Source organism: Heteronotia binoei, chromosome 5 (genome assembly GCF_032191835.1).
Source record: "Heteronotia binoei isolate CCM8104 ecotype False Entrance Well chromosome 5, APGP_CSIRO_Hbin_v1, whole genome shotgun sequence".
In the NCBI taxonomy this organism is placed as follows: domain Eukaryota; kingdom Metazoa; phylum Chordata; class Lepidosauria; order Squamata; family Gekkonidae; genus Heteronotia; species Heteronotia binoei.
The window spans coordinates 121528596-121548454 of record NC_083227.1 but is presented as its reverse complement, the minus strand read 5'-3'; the positions used below and the strand labels follow the sequence as shown (position 1 = coordinate 121548454).

At 40.8% G+C, this 19859-nt stretch overlaps 1 protein-coding gene across 7 annotated transcripts in view; it reads left to right on the top strand.

Moving 5' to 3' along the window:
* Positions 1-19859, top strand: part of GRIA1 (glutamate ionotropic receptor AMPA type subunit 1) — a 347765-nt gene that overhangs the window by 250814 nt on the left and 77092 nt on the right. For all 7 annotated transcript variants that reach the window (XR_009555461.1, XR_009555462.1, XM_060240281.1 and 4 more), the window contains 2 exons: positions 588-794; positions 1718-2088. Coding sequence is in view for 5 of the 7 variants with exons in the window: in XM_060240281.1 (XP_060096264.1) it covers positions 588-794; positions 1718-2088 (578 nt within the window). In the remaining 2 variants the exon portion in view is untranslated. The remainder of the gene's footprint in view (positions 1-587; positions 795-1717; positions 2089-19859) is intronic.

The following is a 19859-nucleotide window of genomic DNA, read 5'->3' as shown; positions in this document are numbered from 1 at the left end:
CAGTATTTCAGTGCCACCATGCCTTCTAGAAATGGCAATTTCTTTGCAACTCAAAGAAACAAGGGGAAAGGGGGGAAAGTGCTACAGTTATATTATGGTCAACTCAGAGACAGATAGGTATTATATAATTTAGGTTGCAATCCTAAGAACCACTTACCTGAGGGGAAAAGTCTCATTCAGTAAAATGGGATGCATTCTGAGTAGATCTGTTTAGGATTGTTTCCATATAATCATAGGGTGTGCTTATCTTTCTCTTGACTTAGTGTCAACTCTGGGTTGGCTCATAACACAGTGATTTGAATAGGGTGATGACATGCAGGTGGATGAAATGTTCTATTTTACTTTGTGTGAAGTTTTTGAGGTGGTTATTGCACAATTTGTATCACCCTCTCTCCTTTGCCATATTGTCCATATAAATTTTCATTAATAACCTGAAAGAAATTAGATCTAGGGTGTTTTTCCATTAGATCCTGGCATAAGCACTGAACATTTTTGTTCTCTTTTGCTATTACACAAGACTATGAGTGCACACACACACACGCACACCCAATAAACCATGGCTCTATAATTTGTTCTTTATCTGCCAGGAAGCCCCATATGTGATGCAGAAGAAGAGCTATGAACAGTTGGAAGGAAATGACAGGTACGAAGGATATTGCGTAGAGTTGGCTGCTGAGATCGCAAAACATGTTGGCTACCAATACAGGTTGCAAATTGTTAGCGACGGGAAGTATGGAGCCCGAGATCCTGAGACTAAATTATGGAATGGCATGGTCGGGGAGCTAGTATATGGAGTAAGTTTCTAGCTGTGATCCAGTGTTTTAAAAATTGTAATTGCTAATGTTGCAAGAATATCCCCAAGAGTATTATTCAGTTCAAATAAGCACTAGATGATTTTGCATCAAGATCACTTGTCATTTTGCCAAGTTGTTGAGTGGCTTATCTTTATTCACTGGTAACACCAAGAAATATTAAAATCTATGCTAGCTGATGTATCATATAATTAATGATACTGTACAGTTGGCAAATCTCCACTTAGTTGGACCATTTTCAATCAACTAAAATTAACTGTGTCAGTCATTTCTTTGCAACAAAGCATTTCTACCTGAAGTAAATGGCCAGGTATCGTGCCAACAAGAGATTCTCATCTTCAGCTTTTGCAATCTTAAAGCTCGTTATCGTGCCATTTTTGAATGGCAGCATTTAGTAACAAATTAAGAATGTCACAAATGCTGGACAGTAGCATCAGTCCTGGTAGATTTGCTAGAATAGGATTTACTATTGTTAACAATTAATAAAAGAACAAAGCCACCACAGAATTAGTCTTGCAAATAAATCATAGGAAGATAAATCTGCCTAAATCAATCAGCAGCAGAGAAGAGGGGGGTGGATCTAAAAACAACAACACAAACAGAAGCATTGCAACAAAATATGATTTGCCCTTTCTAAAACTGAAATTATTTTGTTTTAAGTTTTTTTGGTTGAACTTCATAGGGTATAAAAAGTAAATATTATAAAATAAAAGAAAGGATGTTCTGATTTATAAACACTGAGAAGTGTTTATTTTTGTTGCAGTCCTTAGACCAGACTGGGAAATTTTAAAAAAAGTATTTAATGAAAAACACACAAGCAAAAAACCTGACCTTATGCATTCTGTGGCTGGTGCATTGAAGATTTTCTAAGCATCTGTCTAATTCTGATCTCCTTTTTCTTTCAGAAAGCTGATGTAGCTGTTGCACCATTGACTATCACACTTGTGCGAGAGGAAGTTATAGACTTTTCCAAACCATTTATGAGTCTGGGCATCTCTATCATGATTAAAAAACCTCAAAAGTCCAAACCAGGGGTCTTCTCCTTTCTGGATCCATTAGCTTATGAGATTTGGATGTGCATCGTTTTTGCCTACATTGGAGTGAGTGTTGTCCTTTTTCTGGTCAGTCGCTTCAGCCCTTATGAGTGGCACAATGAGGAGCTGGAAGAAGGACGTGACCAGCCAGCCAATGACCAAACAAATGAATTTGGAATATTTAACAGTCTCTGGTTCTCCTTGGGAGCTTTTATGCAACAAGGATGTGATATATCTCCAAGGTTAGTAATTTCCTTTCAATATATTTTTTCACTGGTCTTTCAGAATGCTATGGATTTTTTGGGGGGAGGGGCATATGCATGAATTGATTTAACCAGGATACATTCATCTGAAGCCCCAGCAACTTCAGAATAATCTCATAACAGCCTTTTAAAGCACCACATTAATTTTAGCTTTACTTCTATCAGAGCAGTCCTTCAATGTTTTACCTATACTATCTTTACTACTGTTTTTTTCTATTGCAAACACATAGAAAAAGGCTTATTTATGTGGACTACAAATGTATAGTCCATGGAGAAAACTGTCCAGTTTATGAAGACATCCAAGTTGCTATTAAGGGTGAGACTATAGTTAGTATTGTGCAGATATTCTTCAGGCACTAGTTTGTATATTTTGAGGGGAAATGTCCCTCAAAATAATTAAGCATTAATTTTTATTTAACCTCTGCTTAAATATGTCTTTCTGAACAGTTGTATATACTTCAATATTTAAGTAATGTATTAGAAGTATTAGGAATGGCGACTTAAATATCCATCTGACAGAAGGACAGAATGGCTGAGATGTTGAAAAACACAAATAACAGCTCATCACTTTTCAACTCTCTATCTTGAATTCTGTGGCCTCATCTAGGAACATATTTGATAGGACAAGGGGACTAAATATACTTGAAGTCACTATATTTGTAAATAACAGTTTGGACAACTTCATTATTAGGTCAGTGGAGATCCATTTTATCCTCACAAAACCCCTGTGGTTGGTTAGGCTGAAGGTGTGTGACTGGCCCAAAGTCTCCCAGCAAAGTCTTCTGTGGTGGACTAGGGATTTGAACACTCTGCTGAATAGACATGCTCAGTACTGTAAAACAGAGAAACTGTTTCAACTAAATCAGACAATCCACTTCTAAGATTGTTAGCATTCCCACATCTAGATAAAACTGAAATCCAATGTAGTGGGGAGCCTCCTCTTCTCAAGACTGTAAGGAGGTGCTCTGTACTGCAGGTGAGAAGCACAGGATTACTGGTAGAGGGGTGGTAACAAGGCTGTGCCAGACAGGAAAAAGCAAGAGAGACCTTTCTTTGGGAAGGGAAGTCCCTGAAACTGCCTGTGCTGGTTTGTTGATCACTACAGTATTCTATCTGCTGCTCAGATTGTGTTTCTTGTCCAGGGCTCTCTTGGTTTCTGCCGTGACACATGACTTTGCATGATCTCTTTCTGCCATGACACATGACTTTGCATGATATCATGATATCACTTGGCCTGTTGTTGGTAGCTTGGTGGTTTCTATATTGCTTCCCCTCCCCATCCCACAGTTTACAGGATTGCTAGGTGCAGTACTCAGCATAAAACTGATAGTGTAATCAGTGTGGATATACAGAGGGGCTACAAACTTCTGGCAAACCTATTGCAACCTCTTACCAAATCTGGTAGCAGCTTTGACTTTTTAATTACACACATGAATTTCAGTAAATTCTTGCCCCAAACTATAGTAAATTAATCTATGCTTGAGGTATCTTCATGTTCAAATGATTGTAATCCCTGAAAACGCAAATGTGTATTGTTGAGGTTTTCTGCCTCTCCCTAGGCTACCTAAAGGAGTTATTAGCCTGACATGTATTTGTGCCATGTGAATCCTGCTGATGGAAATTAATTGTATATAGACTCTGAGGATAGGATAAAACAGCACAAGACAAGAGACAAAAAGAGGAAATGCACATAATTATTGGTGCACAGAAAGTGGTAAAGCACTGCCTATATGCCCTGGTTCTGAGCTGTTTGTTTTCTACAAGACAAATTATTCTTGAGAGGTCAGGCAGTAGAGAAACAAAGACCTTGGATGCACTTGGACAGCTATAATATTTTTGATACTAATGGGTTTTAAAAGGTAATTTCCCAATTCCTGATTCTGAGATCTCTAGTATCTCATGCTCATTAACTACCAGCAGAGGAAGATTGAAATTTCAACCACCATCTCTTACTTTAGCCACATGTTTTTGGATTAGAGTAGCATAACTGGGTGTTACAACTTTAATTTAGTTTCCAAAAGCATATTATAATGAGCTGTTCATAAGGCACAGAGGAAACAATTTAGCTGTATTAGATTTTTAACATACATGATTTACTCTTCTGTATTGAGTCCTGATAAATGGCTATGATATTAGTTAGATTAATGAATTTGTTTATTTAATCATGTAGTTTGTTTACATTTCTGTGCTGTTCCTGTTTTGAAAGTTCAAGGCAGCTGACATTAAAATTTGATCTGCAAGTTTTAATTGATTGAATAGAGAAATTCATAATCTCAGACTTCAATTCATTAAATTAGTGGACAAGTTTGAATCAAAGGAAGGAAATATCAGTAGGTAACCATTGAGGCTGAAGGGCAGTCTTACTTATTTTTTGTAAAAAGTGGTTTTGATTCTGCTATATTACCAGAATCTAAAAGAAAATAATGATGCTGTCCTTTCTGTTTGACAGAAATGAAGATGTAATGTTTTAAAATGTAATGTTTTAAACTGTAATGTTTTAAAATGTAAATTTATCTTATACCTTCTTTTAAAGCTTTCAAAAAGCACCTATATTGAGGTTTTGATGGTACAAAAATTATTCCCTGAATGCATTGACTTAAAGTCAATTGTTTGCTAAGCCAATTTAATTACATTTTATCAAATAATTGAGTAAAATTCAGCTTATAATCAACTAAAAATCAACCAGCAGCCCTAATTGAATTATAAAGAACAAAAAGAAACACATTAAATACAGCTTACCATGTTTTAGCAATTCTCAAATTTTTGTTTAGCTGAGTTCCAGACATCAAAACTCAGTCTAAATGGGGTGGGGAAAAATGTATTCATGCATTCACTGTATGTGAGTAGAGAGGAGTGAGAGCATTTTTTCTGGCTGTGTACCCAAACATCCCTGTATAGACTTGAACATCTCTGTCAATTCTTACACAATGGTAGAAGCTTGGACTCTGGATTAGTGATAAGGAACCTTGCTTTTTTACAATATTCTTGATCACTGTGCAAACCCTTCAAGTCGAGCTTACTGCACATATTTAGGACAAATATCTGGAAAGGTGGGGCCAGAGGGCACATTTCTTCTTTCTTCTCCACATGTACAGTGAATTGCATAGAATTTTTAATAGAATATCATGTGTCATGCATGGTGACTCAGCAGGTCAAGGGGAGCCCACTATACATTGAAGGTACACATGGTGTGGACATAAATGCAAATGTAATTCTGTGAACCTTTCCCCTAAAAAAATTTAAAAAGTGTAATAGAATAATAGAAATGGATGTACTGCCTTTAATGAGTATATGCCTTAAAGTACTGTCCTGAAAGATATCATACAGTCCTACTTCTTCAGTGTAGCATTTCTGTTTAAGAGATTGTATGAAGTGTATCTCAGGAAAGACTTTCAGATGTGACAATGCCTTCTCAGATAAAACATTATAGATTTAGTGTTTATCATTCAAAAAGTGGAGTGCAGTGAAGGAAGCTCATGTTAAAATGCTTGGGGCTCTTTAGCTTGGAGAAATGTTGACTGAGGAGTGACATGATAGAGGTTTACAAGATTATGCATAAGAAAGAGAAGGTAGAGAAAAAAGTACTTTTCTCCCTTTCTAACAATATGAGAACTCGTGGACATTCAATGAAATTGCTGAGCAGTCGGGTTAGAACTGATAAAAGGAAGTACTTCTTCACCCAAAGGGTGATTAACCCAAGGAAATTAACTGGTGGTGACTACAAGCATAGACAGCTTCAAGAGGGGATTAGCATATGGAGCAGAGGCCCATCAGTGGCTATTAGCCACAGTGTGGTTGGAACTCTCTGTCTGGGGGCAGTGATGCTCTGTATTCTTGGTGCTTGGGATGGGGCACAGTGGGAGGGCTTCTAGTGTCCTGCCCCCACTGGTAGACCTCCTGATAGCACTTCGGGTTTTTTGGCCACTGTGTGACACAGAGTGTTGGACTGGATGAGCCATTGGCCTGATCCAACATGGCTTCTCTTATGTTCTTATTCAGCTGTATATTATTTGGTTGGTACACATTTTCAGAACATCCTTCAGGTGGTAATAGAGGATGCATATACCATAAATACAATGCCAATGCTGATGTAGGCTTCATTGCAATTCTTCCATCTCAAAAATGGCAGACCATATGATTTGTACATGGACCTATTTATGATACACATATGTTACAAGTCAGCTTTGGAACACTGCACGGAAGGAGGCGTTTGTGCTCATTCGTCCATCACTCAAATAGGATCCTTAGTTGGTCAGACATGAATGCAGAGATCAATGATGATGAGCTGTGGCTTAATGGTAGAGCATCTGCTTTACATATAGAAAGTCTCTGGCAGTCTCTGGCATCTCCATTACAGGGATGAGATAGTAGGTGATGTGAAATGCCTCAGTCTGAGACCATGGAAACGTTGTGCCTTTACAGACCAAGAGTCTGACTCTGTATAAAGCAGTGGATGTATGTTCATTATGTCAGAGTGATGTATGTGATGTTTGCTGTGAGGAGTCAAACAGAGTTTTAATCAAAGCATACATTTGTTAAGAACTTCTACATACAATGGCATTTATCACAGAAGCTAGTTTTTGTTCTTCTAAACAGAATTCTTTCACTTCTTCACTCATATAAAGGAGCTGCTCTAAATACCACAGTCATATGGTTTATTTTAAGCCTAATTCTAACAGTGTACATGCATGTGGCAATCAAGACTCAAGCAGTTTCATATAGCCACTGAAAATAAATATCAATGTGCCCTTAGTATTTGAGCACAGATGTTTGAGTGTTCTCAATCAGTTTTGGAGAATGGGTGCAGATGGGAGAAGGCAATCTCCTAGTTACGTTGGGTCCAAGCCAGTATGATATTACTGATGTAAGAATATGATTGCCAGGGACTTCTGGGATTTTTTAAAAAAATATTTTAACCTCTTGTAGCTTGCCTTTCTATCCTCCTGTGTCCCCAAGGCTTAAACCAGGGACTTGATGGGATGAGGCTGGAACTTAGCTTAGTGACCTACTTAGGTCTCAAGCCTCTAAGCCTTGTTTGGGGACAGAAGGAAACAGAAATGTGCAACCTCAACCCTTGCAGTTTGTAAGCAGTATGAAGCTTCTAGATTGGCTGTAAATACTAGGGACACCTGGAATTCTTTTTAAAACATGTTTGACAGTCAAATTTACTATGTCCTAATGCAATGATAATGTAATAATGCCCTGACCTGGATGGCTCAGGCTAATCTCATCAGATTTTGGAAACCAAACAGGTTTTGGCTTGGTTAGTATTTGGATGAGGGACTAACAAGGAAGCCCAAGGTTATGCATAGAGGCAGGAATGGCAAATCAACTCTGAATGTCTCTTGCTATGGAGTCGCCATAAGTTTATTTATTTATTATTACTTATTTATTTTATTCGATTTATATCCCGCCCTACCCCACTGAGGCGGGCTCAGGGCGGCTCACAACACAAAACCTAAGAAGAATCAATTTAAAAATACATTAATAATTATACAATAAAATACATAAAAACACATAAAACTCACATCAATATGCACTATGCTACCTTTCCTTAAATCAATTCTTCAAATATTCCAGTATTCAATCATCTGATGTTCAAGATTTAATGTGCAGGCATTCCGATCACAATTAATTATATGCCAACCGGAAGAAGGCTGTTTTGCAGGCCCTGCGGAACTGTTCAAGGTTCCGCAGGGCCCTCACCTCCTCCGGGAGCTGGTTCCACCAACAGGGAGCTGCAATCGAAAATACCCTGTCTCTGGTCGCTTTCAGACGGGCCTCCTTTGGCCCAGGGATTATAAGGAGGTTCTGAGACCCCGATCTCAGCACTCTCTGGGGAACATGTGGGGAGAGACGGTCCCTAAGGTAGGCAGGTCCCAGGCCATAAAGGGCTTTAAAGGTCATAACCAACACCTTGTACCGAACTCGGTATGTTATCGGCAGCCAATGCAGTCCCCGAAGCCCCAGCTGAATGTGCTCCCGTCTAGGGAGCCCTAACAACAGCCAGGCAGCGGCATTCTGCACTAGCTGCAACTTCTGGGTTCAGCACAGGGGCAGCCCCATGTAGAGGGCATTGCAGTAGTCCAGCCTCGAGGTGACCGTTGCATGGATCACTGTTGCCAGGTCACCGTCCTCCAGGAAAGGGGCCAGCTGCCTTGCCCGCCTGAGATGAAAATATGCGGACTTGGCAGTGGCTGCTATCTGGGCCTCCAGAGTAGGCTCCAATAGCACCCCCAGGATCCTAACCCTGTGCACCGCTGACAGAGGCACACCATCGAGGGCTGGTAAGGGAATCTCCCTCCCCGAACCACGGCGACCCAAGCAAAGGACCTCTGTCTTCGCTGGATTTAGCTTCAGCCCGCTCAGCCTGAGCCATCTAGACATGGCCTGCAATGCCAGGTCCAGGTTTTCTGGGACACAGGCAGGGCGGCCGTCCATAAGTAGATAGAGCTGGGTGTCATCAGCGTACTGGTGGCAACCCAGCCCATATCTCCGGGCAATCTGGGCAAGAGGGCGTATGTAGATGTTAAACAACATCGGGGAAAGAACTGCCCCCTGAGGGACCCCGCAATCCAGCAGGTACCTCCGGGACAATTCACCCCCAATCGCCACTCTTTGTCCCCGACCCTTGAGGAAAGAGGTAAGCCATTGTAAAGCCAACCCCTGAATCCCCACGTCGGCGAGACGGCAAGTCAGCAACCGATGGTCGACCGTATCGAACGCTGCCGATAGGTCTAACAACATCAGTACCACCGAGCCGCCTCAGTCCACATGCCGCTGGAGATCATCCACTAGGGCAACCAGCACTGTCTCCGTCCCATGACCCGGACGGAAGCCCGACTGATGGGAGTCAAGGACGGAAGCATCCTCCAGGAAACAAGTTGGCTTTGACTTGATGGTGCTTTCCACCATCAGTGCAACAATCAGATGTGGGCTGATTACCCAGTCTGCCTTGTTGACACCAAACAAATCAAACACCTGCTCAACTGGTTAGTGTCATTTCTCCCCCCCCCCCAAAAAAAATATATATATATATATATATGTGCAAAGCACTACTAATCCAAGCAGAATGACAGCCATTAAATTACTTGGATTAACAAAGAAGTATAGGATTTAAAATAAAAACAGCGTTTATTTATAACTGATTTGTTTAATTTGAAACTTGGGAGACCTCCAAAGACAATTGGGATTGCTATGCAGAGGAAGACAGTGGCAAACCACTTCTTTTCATCTCTTGCCTTGAGCACTTCATGGATGGGTCACCATGAGTTAGTGGTGACTTGACAGCACAATCTCCCCCCCCCCCAAAAAAAAGATTTGCTTTTAAAAATAGAATTTCCCAGCAAAGCTGGTTATCCTGAAAAAAATCAGGTTTTATTCACAATTTCAGGCTAGCTGCTGGTAAAGGTCTTCAGGCTTATTTCCCCCCTCTTTTGAAAGTTTTCCAGACAACAGGAGGGAGGGGGACTATGGCAGTTACTTGAGATTGTTCTGCCAGGCTTCTGCCATAGATTCTGTTGGACTTACAAAGGTGCCCCCTTGACTAACTTTGTTTTGCTGGGCTTTTCTGGGTTAGTATTTGTTCTGCTGGATGTGCAGAAGATGGCATTTTGTAGGAGACAATGATACCAATGGTAATTTTTGCACTAGACTACAATCCTATTCCATTATAAAGGCACCCGCTTGAACCATTCAGTTTTACTACAGTTCTAATTCCTTTATTTATTTATTTATTTAAAAATACAACCCTCGTGAACAGTTCTGTTTTACACATTCTACTAATGACAGAAGCATGGAACCATTCTGACTTTCTCAGGCAGGCTGTTCCACAAGGTGGGAGCTACCACGGAGCTTGTTGACATGCAACATAATAAATATTGGGCCAATATTTCATAGAAATGTGTTGGCTCACACAATTCGGCAATTCTCAAAGGGAGATTTCATTCATTTTAGGCTTTTTTTTTTAAACACTCTGCTTAAAAAACAGGGATCAAATATAAAACATGAGATATTGTACTTTGATGATACCAGATAGTAGCACAGTGGTGGCCTTTCCCTCCCAGCAGGAGTTTCAGAATAAAAGTCTGAGGTCTGTGTTAACCACAAGGTTGGAACTGTTTATTTTATTGACTCTGACATAAAGAAAAGTCTTGATCTAAGATGACATGTTTTGAAGATACTGCCTTAAAACAAGGCAGAAATATACTCAAACTAAAAATAAGACATAAACTTGATTAGTGTGTGAACAGTTTCAGCAGCACAAGGATGGGCAGGAACCAGTATGGAAGAGAAAAGAGAAAGCTCATCAGTATTCAGAACTCCAGAAAATAATGAAAAATGGAAGACATTTGGGGCTCCGTGCCTCAGTTTTTCACCTCTGGGTCAGGGCAGAATCAATTTGTTTCAATGTGACATATTATCAAGAGTGTAGGTATGCAGATACATGAACAGAGCCTGTTCCTGTGATTACGGGTGCAGGATAGAATCACCTCAGCCAAGACAAAAGTAGAATTTGCTGCTGCCACTCAAGGTCCAGATACCGGGAAATCCATGGGGTTTCTGGGCACAAAGAAAGACTTCCGTTCCTCAGTGAAGTTTCACAATCCTTAGATATTATTTGGGTTCTTGAAATCCTGTTTCAACAAAATATTCAACAAAATATGTTTTTGGTGTTCCCTTGGCAAAACATACATACACACTCCTTTCTTCTGGGTCCAAATTACTAAAGCTGCAGAGTCTTCTGAGCAAAAATTCTACTTTGTGAGCTACTGGCATTAAAGTTGTGAGCTACTGCATAAATTAGTGTGCTCTGGGGTCATCCTTCCTGAGCTAAGACAAAACTGTGTGAGCTGAAGGAGGCTCACGCTAACTCAACTTGAGGAAACACTGCCAGTGACTACTGGGCTACTTAAACAGATTTTTTGCATTATCCCCTAGAAACAAATAAAGAATAAAGGACTGTATTATATTAAGACAAGTGGCAGCTAAGGAGAGGCTGTGACATGGTGGACAGGGCCCCATATCTATTGATGGGAAGGCATGGATGCTTTGTTTTGTTTTAAAGACACTGGTAGAGGGGCATCTGAATAAGCATTTTGCAGGCACACCTAGGAGTAAAACTCTCCAGCATTAAATACAAAAACATACGAAGAGATTTTTTTTTTTCCTGTGGACGCTGCTGCCAGGAAGTGTGACTGACTGCCAGACAGAATGGCTACAGTGAAAAATAGACACAATTCCAACTTAGTATCGATCTCTCTGTATACACTATTTTTCTCTGTTACTGAGCCACAAATAATGATGTCTACAAAAGATGTCTAAATAAACATGATCTCTATCTGGTCAGTGGATCATGTTTGATGTTTATATCTATCCTCTTCTTGTCATCTGGTAGTCATCAGGTCATTGATCTCTATGGTTAAAGTTAGGTCCTGGTTAGCAGCAAAAACACATTTGAAAAAGGTTCAGAGGGCAGGTGTATTGGTCTGTAGTAGAACAGTCAGATTTGAGTCCAGTAGCAGATAAGAGACCAAGATGATTTTCAGAGAGCTTTGACATTCAAAAGCCTGAAAATCTTGGTAGTCCCTAAAGTGCTACTGGAGTTGAATTTAGCATTTGAGAGAAGTTTTCTTTCTGATGGTGCTCAGCCATTGTTCCCTAACATAAGGCAGAAATATTAGCCAATGCTAGTCTGTGTTTAACCCCACATAGCCTGTGTGTGATCTCTTCCTGAGGTAAAGAGGTGGGAGTACTCCACTCAATTCAGACAATTTTGCAGACTTCAAGGCTCTCTATTGTGTTGCTAAATGGAACTATTTTCACATCCTTTTAAGGTTTGTTCTGGTCTCTTCCTCAGAGGCCCTACAAAGATGCAAAAGGAGGTTCCCACTCTTCTTCTTTAAATCCTTTAGTTAAAATGTGATTGCTGCCTGTTAAAACTCAAGTTTTTAGCTTTTAGTCCTTGCCTGGAACTAAGATTAGAAAGATGCTGCAAACTGAGCTATCTTTTTGTTTTGTCTTAGCTGTCTGGAAAGCACTTCCCCAAGATTTATGTATACCTGAATAGCATAGTACCCAGCTTGCTGGGGGGAAAGTGTAGATGACTGGGGAAGGCAATGGCAAACCACCCCATAAAAAGTCTGCCGTGAAAATGTTGTGAAAGCAACGTCACCCCAGAGTCAGAAACGACTGGTTCTTGCACAGGGGACCTTTCCTTTCTGAACAGCATAGGGCTGCTCTTTACATTCAATACAATGAGGTGGCAGAGTACTTAAGCAGGGGATGTACTTACTGTTCCACTACAGAATGCTGTTGAGGGATCATGAAGGGTTGCATTGGGAAAGCTTCCTTGTGTTAAAACTTCCTGCAACTAGAAATCTGCACATCAAGCAAACAGTGGGAGTAGAACATTTCCCCCCCTCTGTGCAGCTTTTCTGTTTACATTGGTATTTTTCTCATGGATTCATTACCTGTAGTCTGAAGTAGTGCAGTCCATTCCACTGCCTCAGGGCTCTGCCTCCTCTTTACTAACATTTGTTTTCATTTATAGACCATAGAAAGAGCCAATCACACCTGATAGTCACATAGCAAAGAGGGGTGTGGGGGGGGAATGACTGGTTAGCAACGGCCATCCTTTATAATTTCCCTTGTGATTGCTGGTACCACAACTAAGTAGTGAATGTGCAGAATTAGCCCCCATGCTACTTTGGGATAATGATGGGCCTGGTTCACACAGGCATGTAAATGAGGTCGCAACCGAATGACAGAAACTTGAGTTGGTCAAATGGACTGAACTACTTTAGAATATATGCTCCCCTCTATTTAAAACCCCCTATAGCTAGAAATTCAGCAAAGGTAAAAGAGAGAAAGAATGTAGAATTTTCTTTTTTGCATGATGCTTTTAATGCAAAGGACCCTTCGAAGCTGGTCTAGCACCTGCAGTCTCAAGTGATACAGTCTCAAAGTGATTCTCAATGTGATTCTCCTGCATGTGTTAACCAGACTTGATGCCCCGATATAATGGAGTGATCTCTCTATTAAATTTGGGAGTTCTTATGACAGAATTTCGGCAATATCATATATGCTTGTGTTATGTCCTCACATTAATTAGTAAATTGGAAGCCCCTCAGTTAAGTATCTGTTTCAGGGAAAACCATTCAAAATGCATCTAGAATCATAGAGTTGGAAGGGACCTCTAGGGTCATCTAGTCCATCCCCTGCACAATGCAGGAAACTTACAAACACCTCCCCCTAAATTAACAGGATTTTCATTGCTGTCAGATGGCCATCTAGCCTCTGTTTAAAAACCTCCAAGGAAGGAGAGCCCACCACCTCCCGAGGAAGCCTGTTCCACTGAGGAACCACTCTAACGGTTAGGAAGTTCTCCCTAATGTTGTGCTGGAAACTCTTTTGATTTAATTTCAACCCATTGGTTCTGGTCCTATCTTCCAGGGCCACAGAAAACAATTCCACTCCATCCTCTATATGACAGCCCTTCAAGTACTTGAAGATGGTGATCATATCAGGTATTGCTTATGCAAATCCAAGAAGATAAAGAGATAGAGGAACTGAAATTGAAAGGTTTTTCTTATAAATACAGAGCATTTGCAGATGATGTAATGTTTATAAATGAAAATCCCACTCATGTGACACCATTGTTGCTACGTAAGATACAAGAATATGGAGAATTGGCAGGCTTTTATATAAATAAAGAGAAATCAAAAATTTTGTGTAAAAGTATGTCAAAGAATAAACAGAAAGAACTGCAAAGTTTAACAAAATGTGAAGTGACATAGAAAGTAAAATATTTAGGGATAGAAATTACAACAAAAAACATTGACCTGTATAAAAACAATTATGAGAAACTTTGGCAAAAAATTGATGGAGGCTTATTAAAATGGAATAAGTTAAACCTGTCTATACTGGGCAGAATTTCTGCAATCAAAAAGAATGTTTTACCAAGAGTTATGTTCTTATTTCAAACAATTCCAATAGTGAAAAATAATAAACAATTTAATAAATGGCAAAAGAAGTTGTACCATGATGCAGTTTGTTTGATGTGGATCAAGGAATGGATGACATTATTAAATAGAAAATTATTGGCATTAGAAGGTCATGGAAATGTTTTTGGTTGGCAGGCTTACTTGTGTTATGGGAAAAGTAAGATGGACGGCTTCTTCTTACATCATTATATAAGAAGTAACTTGTTAAATGCCTGGTCAAAATACAAAAGATATGGGGATGAGAGGAAACCGCTTTGGATTGTGCCAACAGAAGTAATAAAGTTATTCTCAGATACTAATGAGGAGAAATTGTTATCGTACAAACTCCAGGCTAGGTTCCTTGTTGAACATGACCTTATATGGAATATTGTCAATGGTTTTAGTCCACAATCTATTACTCAAGAATGTGGCTACCATGAATGCCTCAGCCCAGAATGAAATAGGAAGAGATGAATCCTCTAGCATGGCATACATCATCGTCTGCAATATTCCGCCTTTCCTCTTGGCCACACCATTTTCTGCAGGTGTTGCAGGATTAGCCACCCTATGCACAATCCCCTGGTGCTTAAACCATGTAGCAAATTGATTTTACATAAATTCACCTCCTTTGTCTGACTTTAGGGCCAGCAGTTGTAACACAAGCTTCTTCTGTACTCTTTTAGCCCATTGCTTGAAACATTGAAACACTTCAGATTTTTGCTTCAGTGTGAATGACCAACAATATCTAGTGTGATCATCTATTATTACAAGCACATACCTATTAGCAGAATGACTCTTGGGAAATGGCCCAATTATGTCAGCATGGACTAGAGCTAGTGGCCTGTCAGACACTCTTCTGCTCTCCTTTGCCACAGAAAATGCCTTACTTTTAACCTTTTTGCACACTTGGCAATCTAGATATTCCTCACAAGATTTTACTGATGCACTTGGCAACAATGAAAGAGTTTTACTAATGGTATGAAAACTTGAATGCCCAAGTCTCCGATGCAGGAGTTGTAAACATGAATCGTGTGGGCACACATTTGACACCTGATCTGCCTTAACAGGCTCACTCCCCACCACATACACATTATCAATCAATTTTTCCTTTGTGAGAACCTTCCCTCCTTTAGACACTTGACACTCTGCGTCAGAAAAGGTTATCTCGAAACCTGCTTTAGCTAACGAGCTAACACTTAACAGATTTGATTGCAGTTCCGGAATGCACAGCACTCCTTCCAGGTCACAGCCTAGTGCTGGAAAGTTTATCCGGCCGTCACATATTACCTCAGAAACAGACCCGTCAGCAAAATTAACATGTGACAGCACAGACTGCCGAGCACCCTTCGTTAAAGCCTTTGAGGTACAAATATGACTAGTCGCTCCTGAGTCCACTAGCCAAACAGACCCCTGTGCAGTTGCTCTCGTAGTCACCAGCCTGGCCTGCTCACAGTTCACTGGTTTCTGCAGAGACGTCCTCTTCTATTGTTTCCCAGCCTCTGGACAGAACCGCCTGATATGAGAAGCCAATCCACACAGATAACATTTCCTCACATGTAGAGCAACTGAGCTGATCTTTTGCTGCTGCTGCTTAGCAACGATCCTCTGACTCGGCACGGCCCTCGGATCACTCCCACCGGCAGGTGTGCTGGCTCCACTCCCAGAAAGGGAAACTGCAGACAGCCTGTCTTCGAAGTCGTACAAATGGGCACAAACATACTCCATGGTCAGAATGGTAATATCCACAGATTCCAGAGCTGTTATCAGTTGAGAAAACTCTGAAGGAAGCGACGAATGCAGAATGTACACTTTATCATATGCAGCCACAACCTTTCCTCTGGTTTCCAGCTCCACAAAACCATCTGTGAGAGCTTTAATGTGCTCTCTTACACAGCCACCTGACACCATCAGCGTGCGATACATCCAGCATGTTAAAGCCATGAGAGACCCTGCAGTGGTGCACACATAAATTCCTCAAAGTGCATACCAAGCCTCTTTCGCAGTAGCCTTCCCTCTCACATAAATCAACTGATCATCCCCCACGCTGAGGATGATATCTGTGAGAGCCTTCTGCTCCTGAACGATCTCATTAGCTATTGGAGCAGCGGGGGAAGGGGGCAGATACAAACGACCACAGCCCTTCTTTCTTCAAGAAAAACTCAATACACAGACCCCAAACCACATAATTCACTGAAGTTAGCTTTTCAACCAGTACAGCTAGTGGTTGAGCCATCTCTCCGGCTTCCACAGACAACTGGAATTCATCCTCCCCGTCGTCACTCACTGATAAGGACAGCAACAAGTCGTCAGCACTCTCCTCCAACTCACTCATTCACTTTCTGTGACAGCACGGCACTTCTCCACTCTGCACGAACCTCCACAGTCAGGAACAGTCTTCTGGTCTTATCTGCACAGCGCACGGACTGGGCCCATAACCCTGTCAGCTGGAGTGTGTGCAGAGAGCTCCCAGACCACACTGTGAAGTCTCCTATTTGGTAGGAATGCCAGCAAGAAGAGCCAACACGCCAGTTTCTTCCAGAACAAACGGTGTATTACACAAATTATTTACAGAAGTGAAGATATATACAAACACAGTCCTGAGTAACAGAATGCTTCGCCAGTCCTTCATCCACATCAAGAGAGATAGCATGCTGGCTACGCAGCTGTTATATAGTCCAGTCCGCCAATCAGCTAATTCTGCTGACTCACTGTGACTCTCTTAGAAAGTCCAGCTATTACCAGTTCTGGTTGCATCAGTCACAGCAGTCCTGTGACTCCTGTCATGTGACACCTGTCATTCTGACAGCTCATAATTTAACCATGCTTTCACAGCAGACTTCATATACCAACAAGGACTTGGTCTCCAGACCCCTCACCATCTTTGTCACCCTCCTCTGGACCCGTTCCAGCTTGCTTATATCCTTCTTAAAATGTGGTGCCCAAAACTGAACACAATACTCCAGGTGAGGTCTTACCAGAGCAGAGTAAAGTGATACCATCACATCACGTGATCTGGACACTATACTTTTGTTGATACAGCCCAAAATTGCATTTGCCTTTTTAGCCACCGCATCACACTGTTGACTCTAGCACATGTGCTTCTTGTACCCAGCTTTCCATAATAGTTAAATACAAAATGTAAACAATGAATTGGATGTAAGTCGCCAATAATGTTTAATTCCATTCTTGAGAATGTCTGAACTATTAGGTTCTGTATTACCTCTGATTTGGTAGTACTTATTTTTATGATGCTGTTTTAATCTTGATATGTAGATTTTAATCTAAATATGTTAATATGTTGTTTTATTGTGGTAAGCTGCCCTGAGCCCGCTTGCAGGATAGGGCAGGATATAAATTTAAAAAATAAATAAATTAAATTAATGGCACCTATTGGTAGTTCCGCCATCACTCCTTGCTAGTTGCCTTTTCCCTATTGAAGAAGTGCATTCCTTATTAATGGTACAGGAACCACCAGAAAAGATTGTTGGGATAGAATCTGGTTAACAATTCAAATTTCTATTCAACCATGAAGTTCACTGCATGACCTTGAACATGGCTCTCAACTTAATCTACCCTGATTTCCTTGGAGGAAGCCTGGTATTAAAATACAATAAATAGATAATAGACAAATATAAAGAACCTTACCTGACAAAGACCTGAACTCAAATGCAGGGCAAGTCACCTACAAAAAGTCCAATTGATTCCCAACAGACTGTATTGTATACACAAAAATATCTCTCCCAGTTTATATTATTACTCTGAGTTAAAAGCAGAAATGTCAAAGTTATATTGGCTAGAAACATTTGTGGACATTTGTGAAACACCATGAAAGCTTGTTCCGTGTCATTGCCAAGATATCTTTAAACCTTTGGCATTTATATATGTCGGTGGAGGAAGATCATTCTGAATAGTTGCTTCTTGCAACAGGATTTCTTTTTAAAATATAGTCAGTGGGGGAGGCCAAAGCTCCCTGATCCCTATATATATGGATCTATAGCTTTCCCCTTTCCTGATCAATTTTTTAGGCCCCAAAACAGAGCAAAAACATTAAAATGAGAAAAAGGAAATTAATATTCATATTGTTTACTGTTTTGAATCATGTACAGTTTCAGCTGCCTTCATGGTTCCTCTTCTGACCAGTGTGTTGGCTTTCTCAGATTCAAACAGGAAGTCTAAGATGCTCACGGAGTCTATTGATTTGTGGTTGGAGCCCCTTCAACCTATGCTAAATGCATCCTCTAGTACAGGCCCCCCCCCTCAGCAAAAATTCCTTTCAAAGGCTTTTACCACAGTCTTTTTTTTTTTTTTGTAGAGGAAAGATACTCCTTTTGTAACAGGCCTTTTTTAAAATTTTAAAAACATAATTAACTTCCCACAGAGAGATGGGAGCCTGTAGCAGAAGGTTGGTAGGAGGTGACAGCACTAGGTGTCTCTGATCCTAAAAAGCATTTTGTGAAGGAAGGAAGTTGGCTGCGGTTGCACCATAGAAACAGCTCAATAGGTCACTAGAGTGTTGGCAAAGGAAGAAACACTTGCACTCTCTGGTGTCAGACTCAGTAGACATTCCATAGCAACCAAGATGTGACAGGCCACAGAACTACAGGAAGGCCATGGGGGTGGGATTTCAATGGACTTTCTTTTCTTTTTCAGAGAATCAGCAGGGGCATTTAGAGGTTGATTGCTACTGTACTGCAGGAGCTAAATATTTAAACTTACCTAAAATGAAGAGAACAGCCATTTAACTTAGCAGCAGGTTTAGACAAAAGAAGATATTTAACTCCATTCAGCACTTGCCCCCAGTTTTACAACTCCCCCACAGTCTGTTTTTTTTCAACCTGGGGGCTGGGAACCCTATTATCTGTTAGTAAAATGTTTGGAGAAAGGATTACAAATAAGTCCTGTATTTACCCAAAAGGAAAACTAGCTTTCTTCCCCTCTGAGTTCTGAATATTTAAAGACAGGATGACAATCACATCTTGAACCTTCTTTTTCTGTAACGCAGAAAAGGCTGACCTTGTATTGTTATGCCATAGTACTAAAATTATGACATCTAGAAAATTTTCTGGGTTGGACTATGACATGACTGAGAGCCCCACACAAAACCCAGTCCCTGTCCTCCTTTAATTCTGATAGCATACAGGTTTGCATTTCTTGTTGGTTTTAGTAACTCTCAGGTTGGTTTTAGTAGTAGGGTTGCCAATCCCCAAGTGGGGGCAGAGGATCCCCCAGTTTGGAGGCCCTCCCCTCACTTCAGGGTCATCAGAAAGTGGGGGGAGGGGAGGGAAATGTCTGCTGGGAGCTCTATTATTCCCTATGGAGACTTATTCCCATAAGAAATAATGGAAAATGGATCCATGGGTATCAGGGGCTCTGGGGGGGCGTCCTGTTTTTTGAGGTAGAGGCATAGATTTTCAGCACAACATCCAGTACCTCTCCTCAAAATACCCCCAAAGTTTCAAAAAGATTGGACCAGAGGGTCCAATTCTATGAGCCCCAAAATAAGGTGCCCCTATCCTTCAGGAAGGAATTTAAAAAGGTGTGAGGTCCTTTTCAATGTGATGGCCAGAACTCCCTTTGGAGTTAAATTATGCTTGTCAACCTCTTGCTTCTGGCTCCACCCCCAAAGTCCCCAGATATTTCTTGAATTGGACTTGGCAACCCTATTTAGTAGTTCTTCATTTGGTTATATGATCCTTTTTCCAGGACAAAAGGAGATATTTAACTCCATTCAGCACTTGCCCCCAGTTTTACAACTCCCCCACAGTC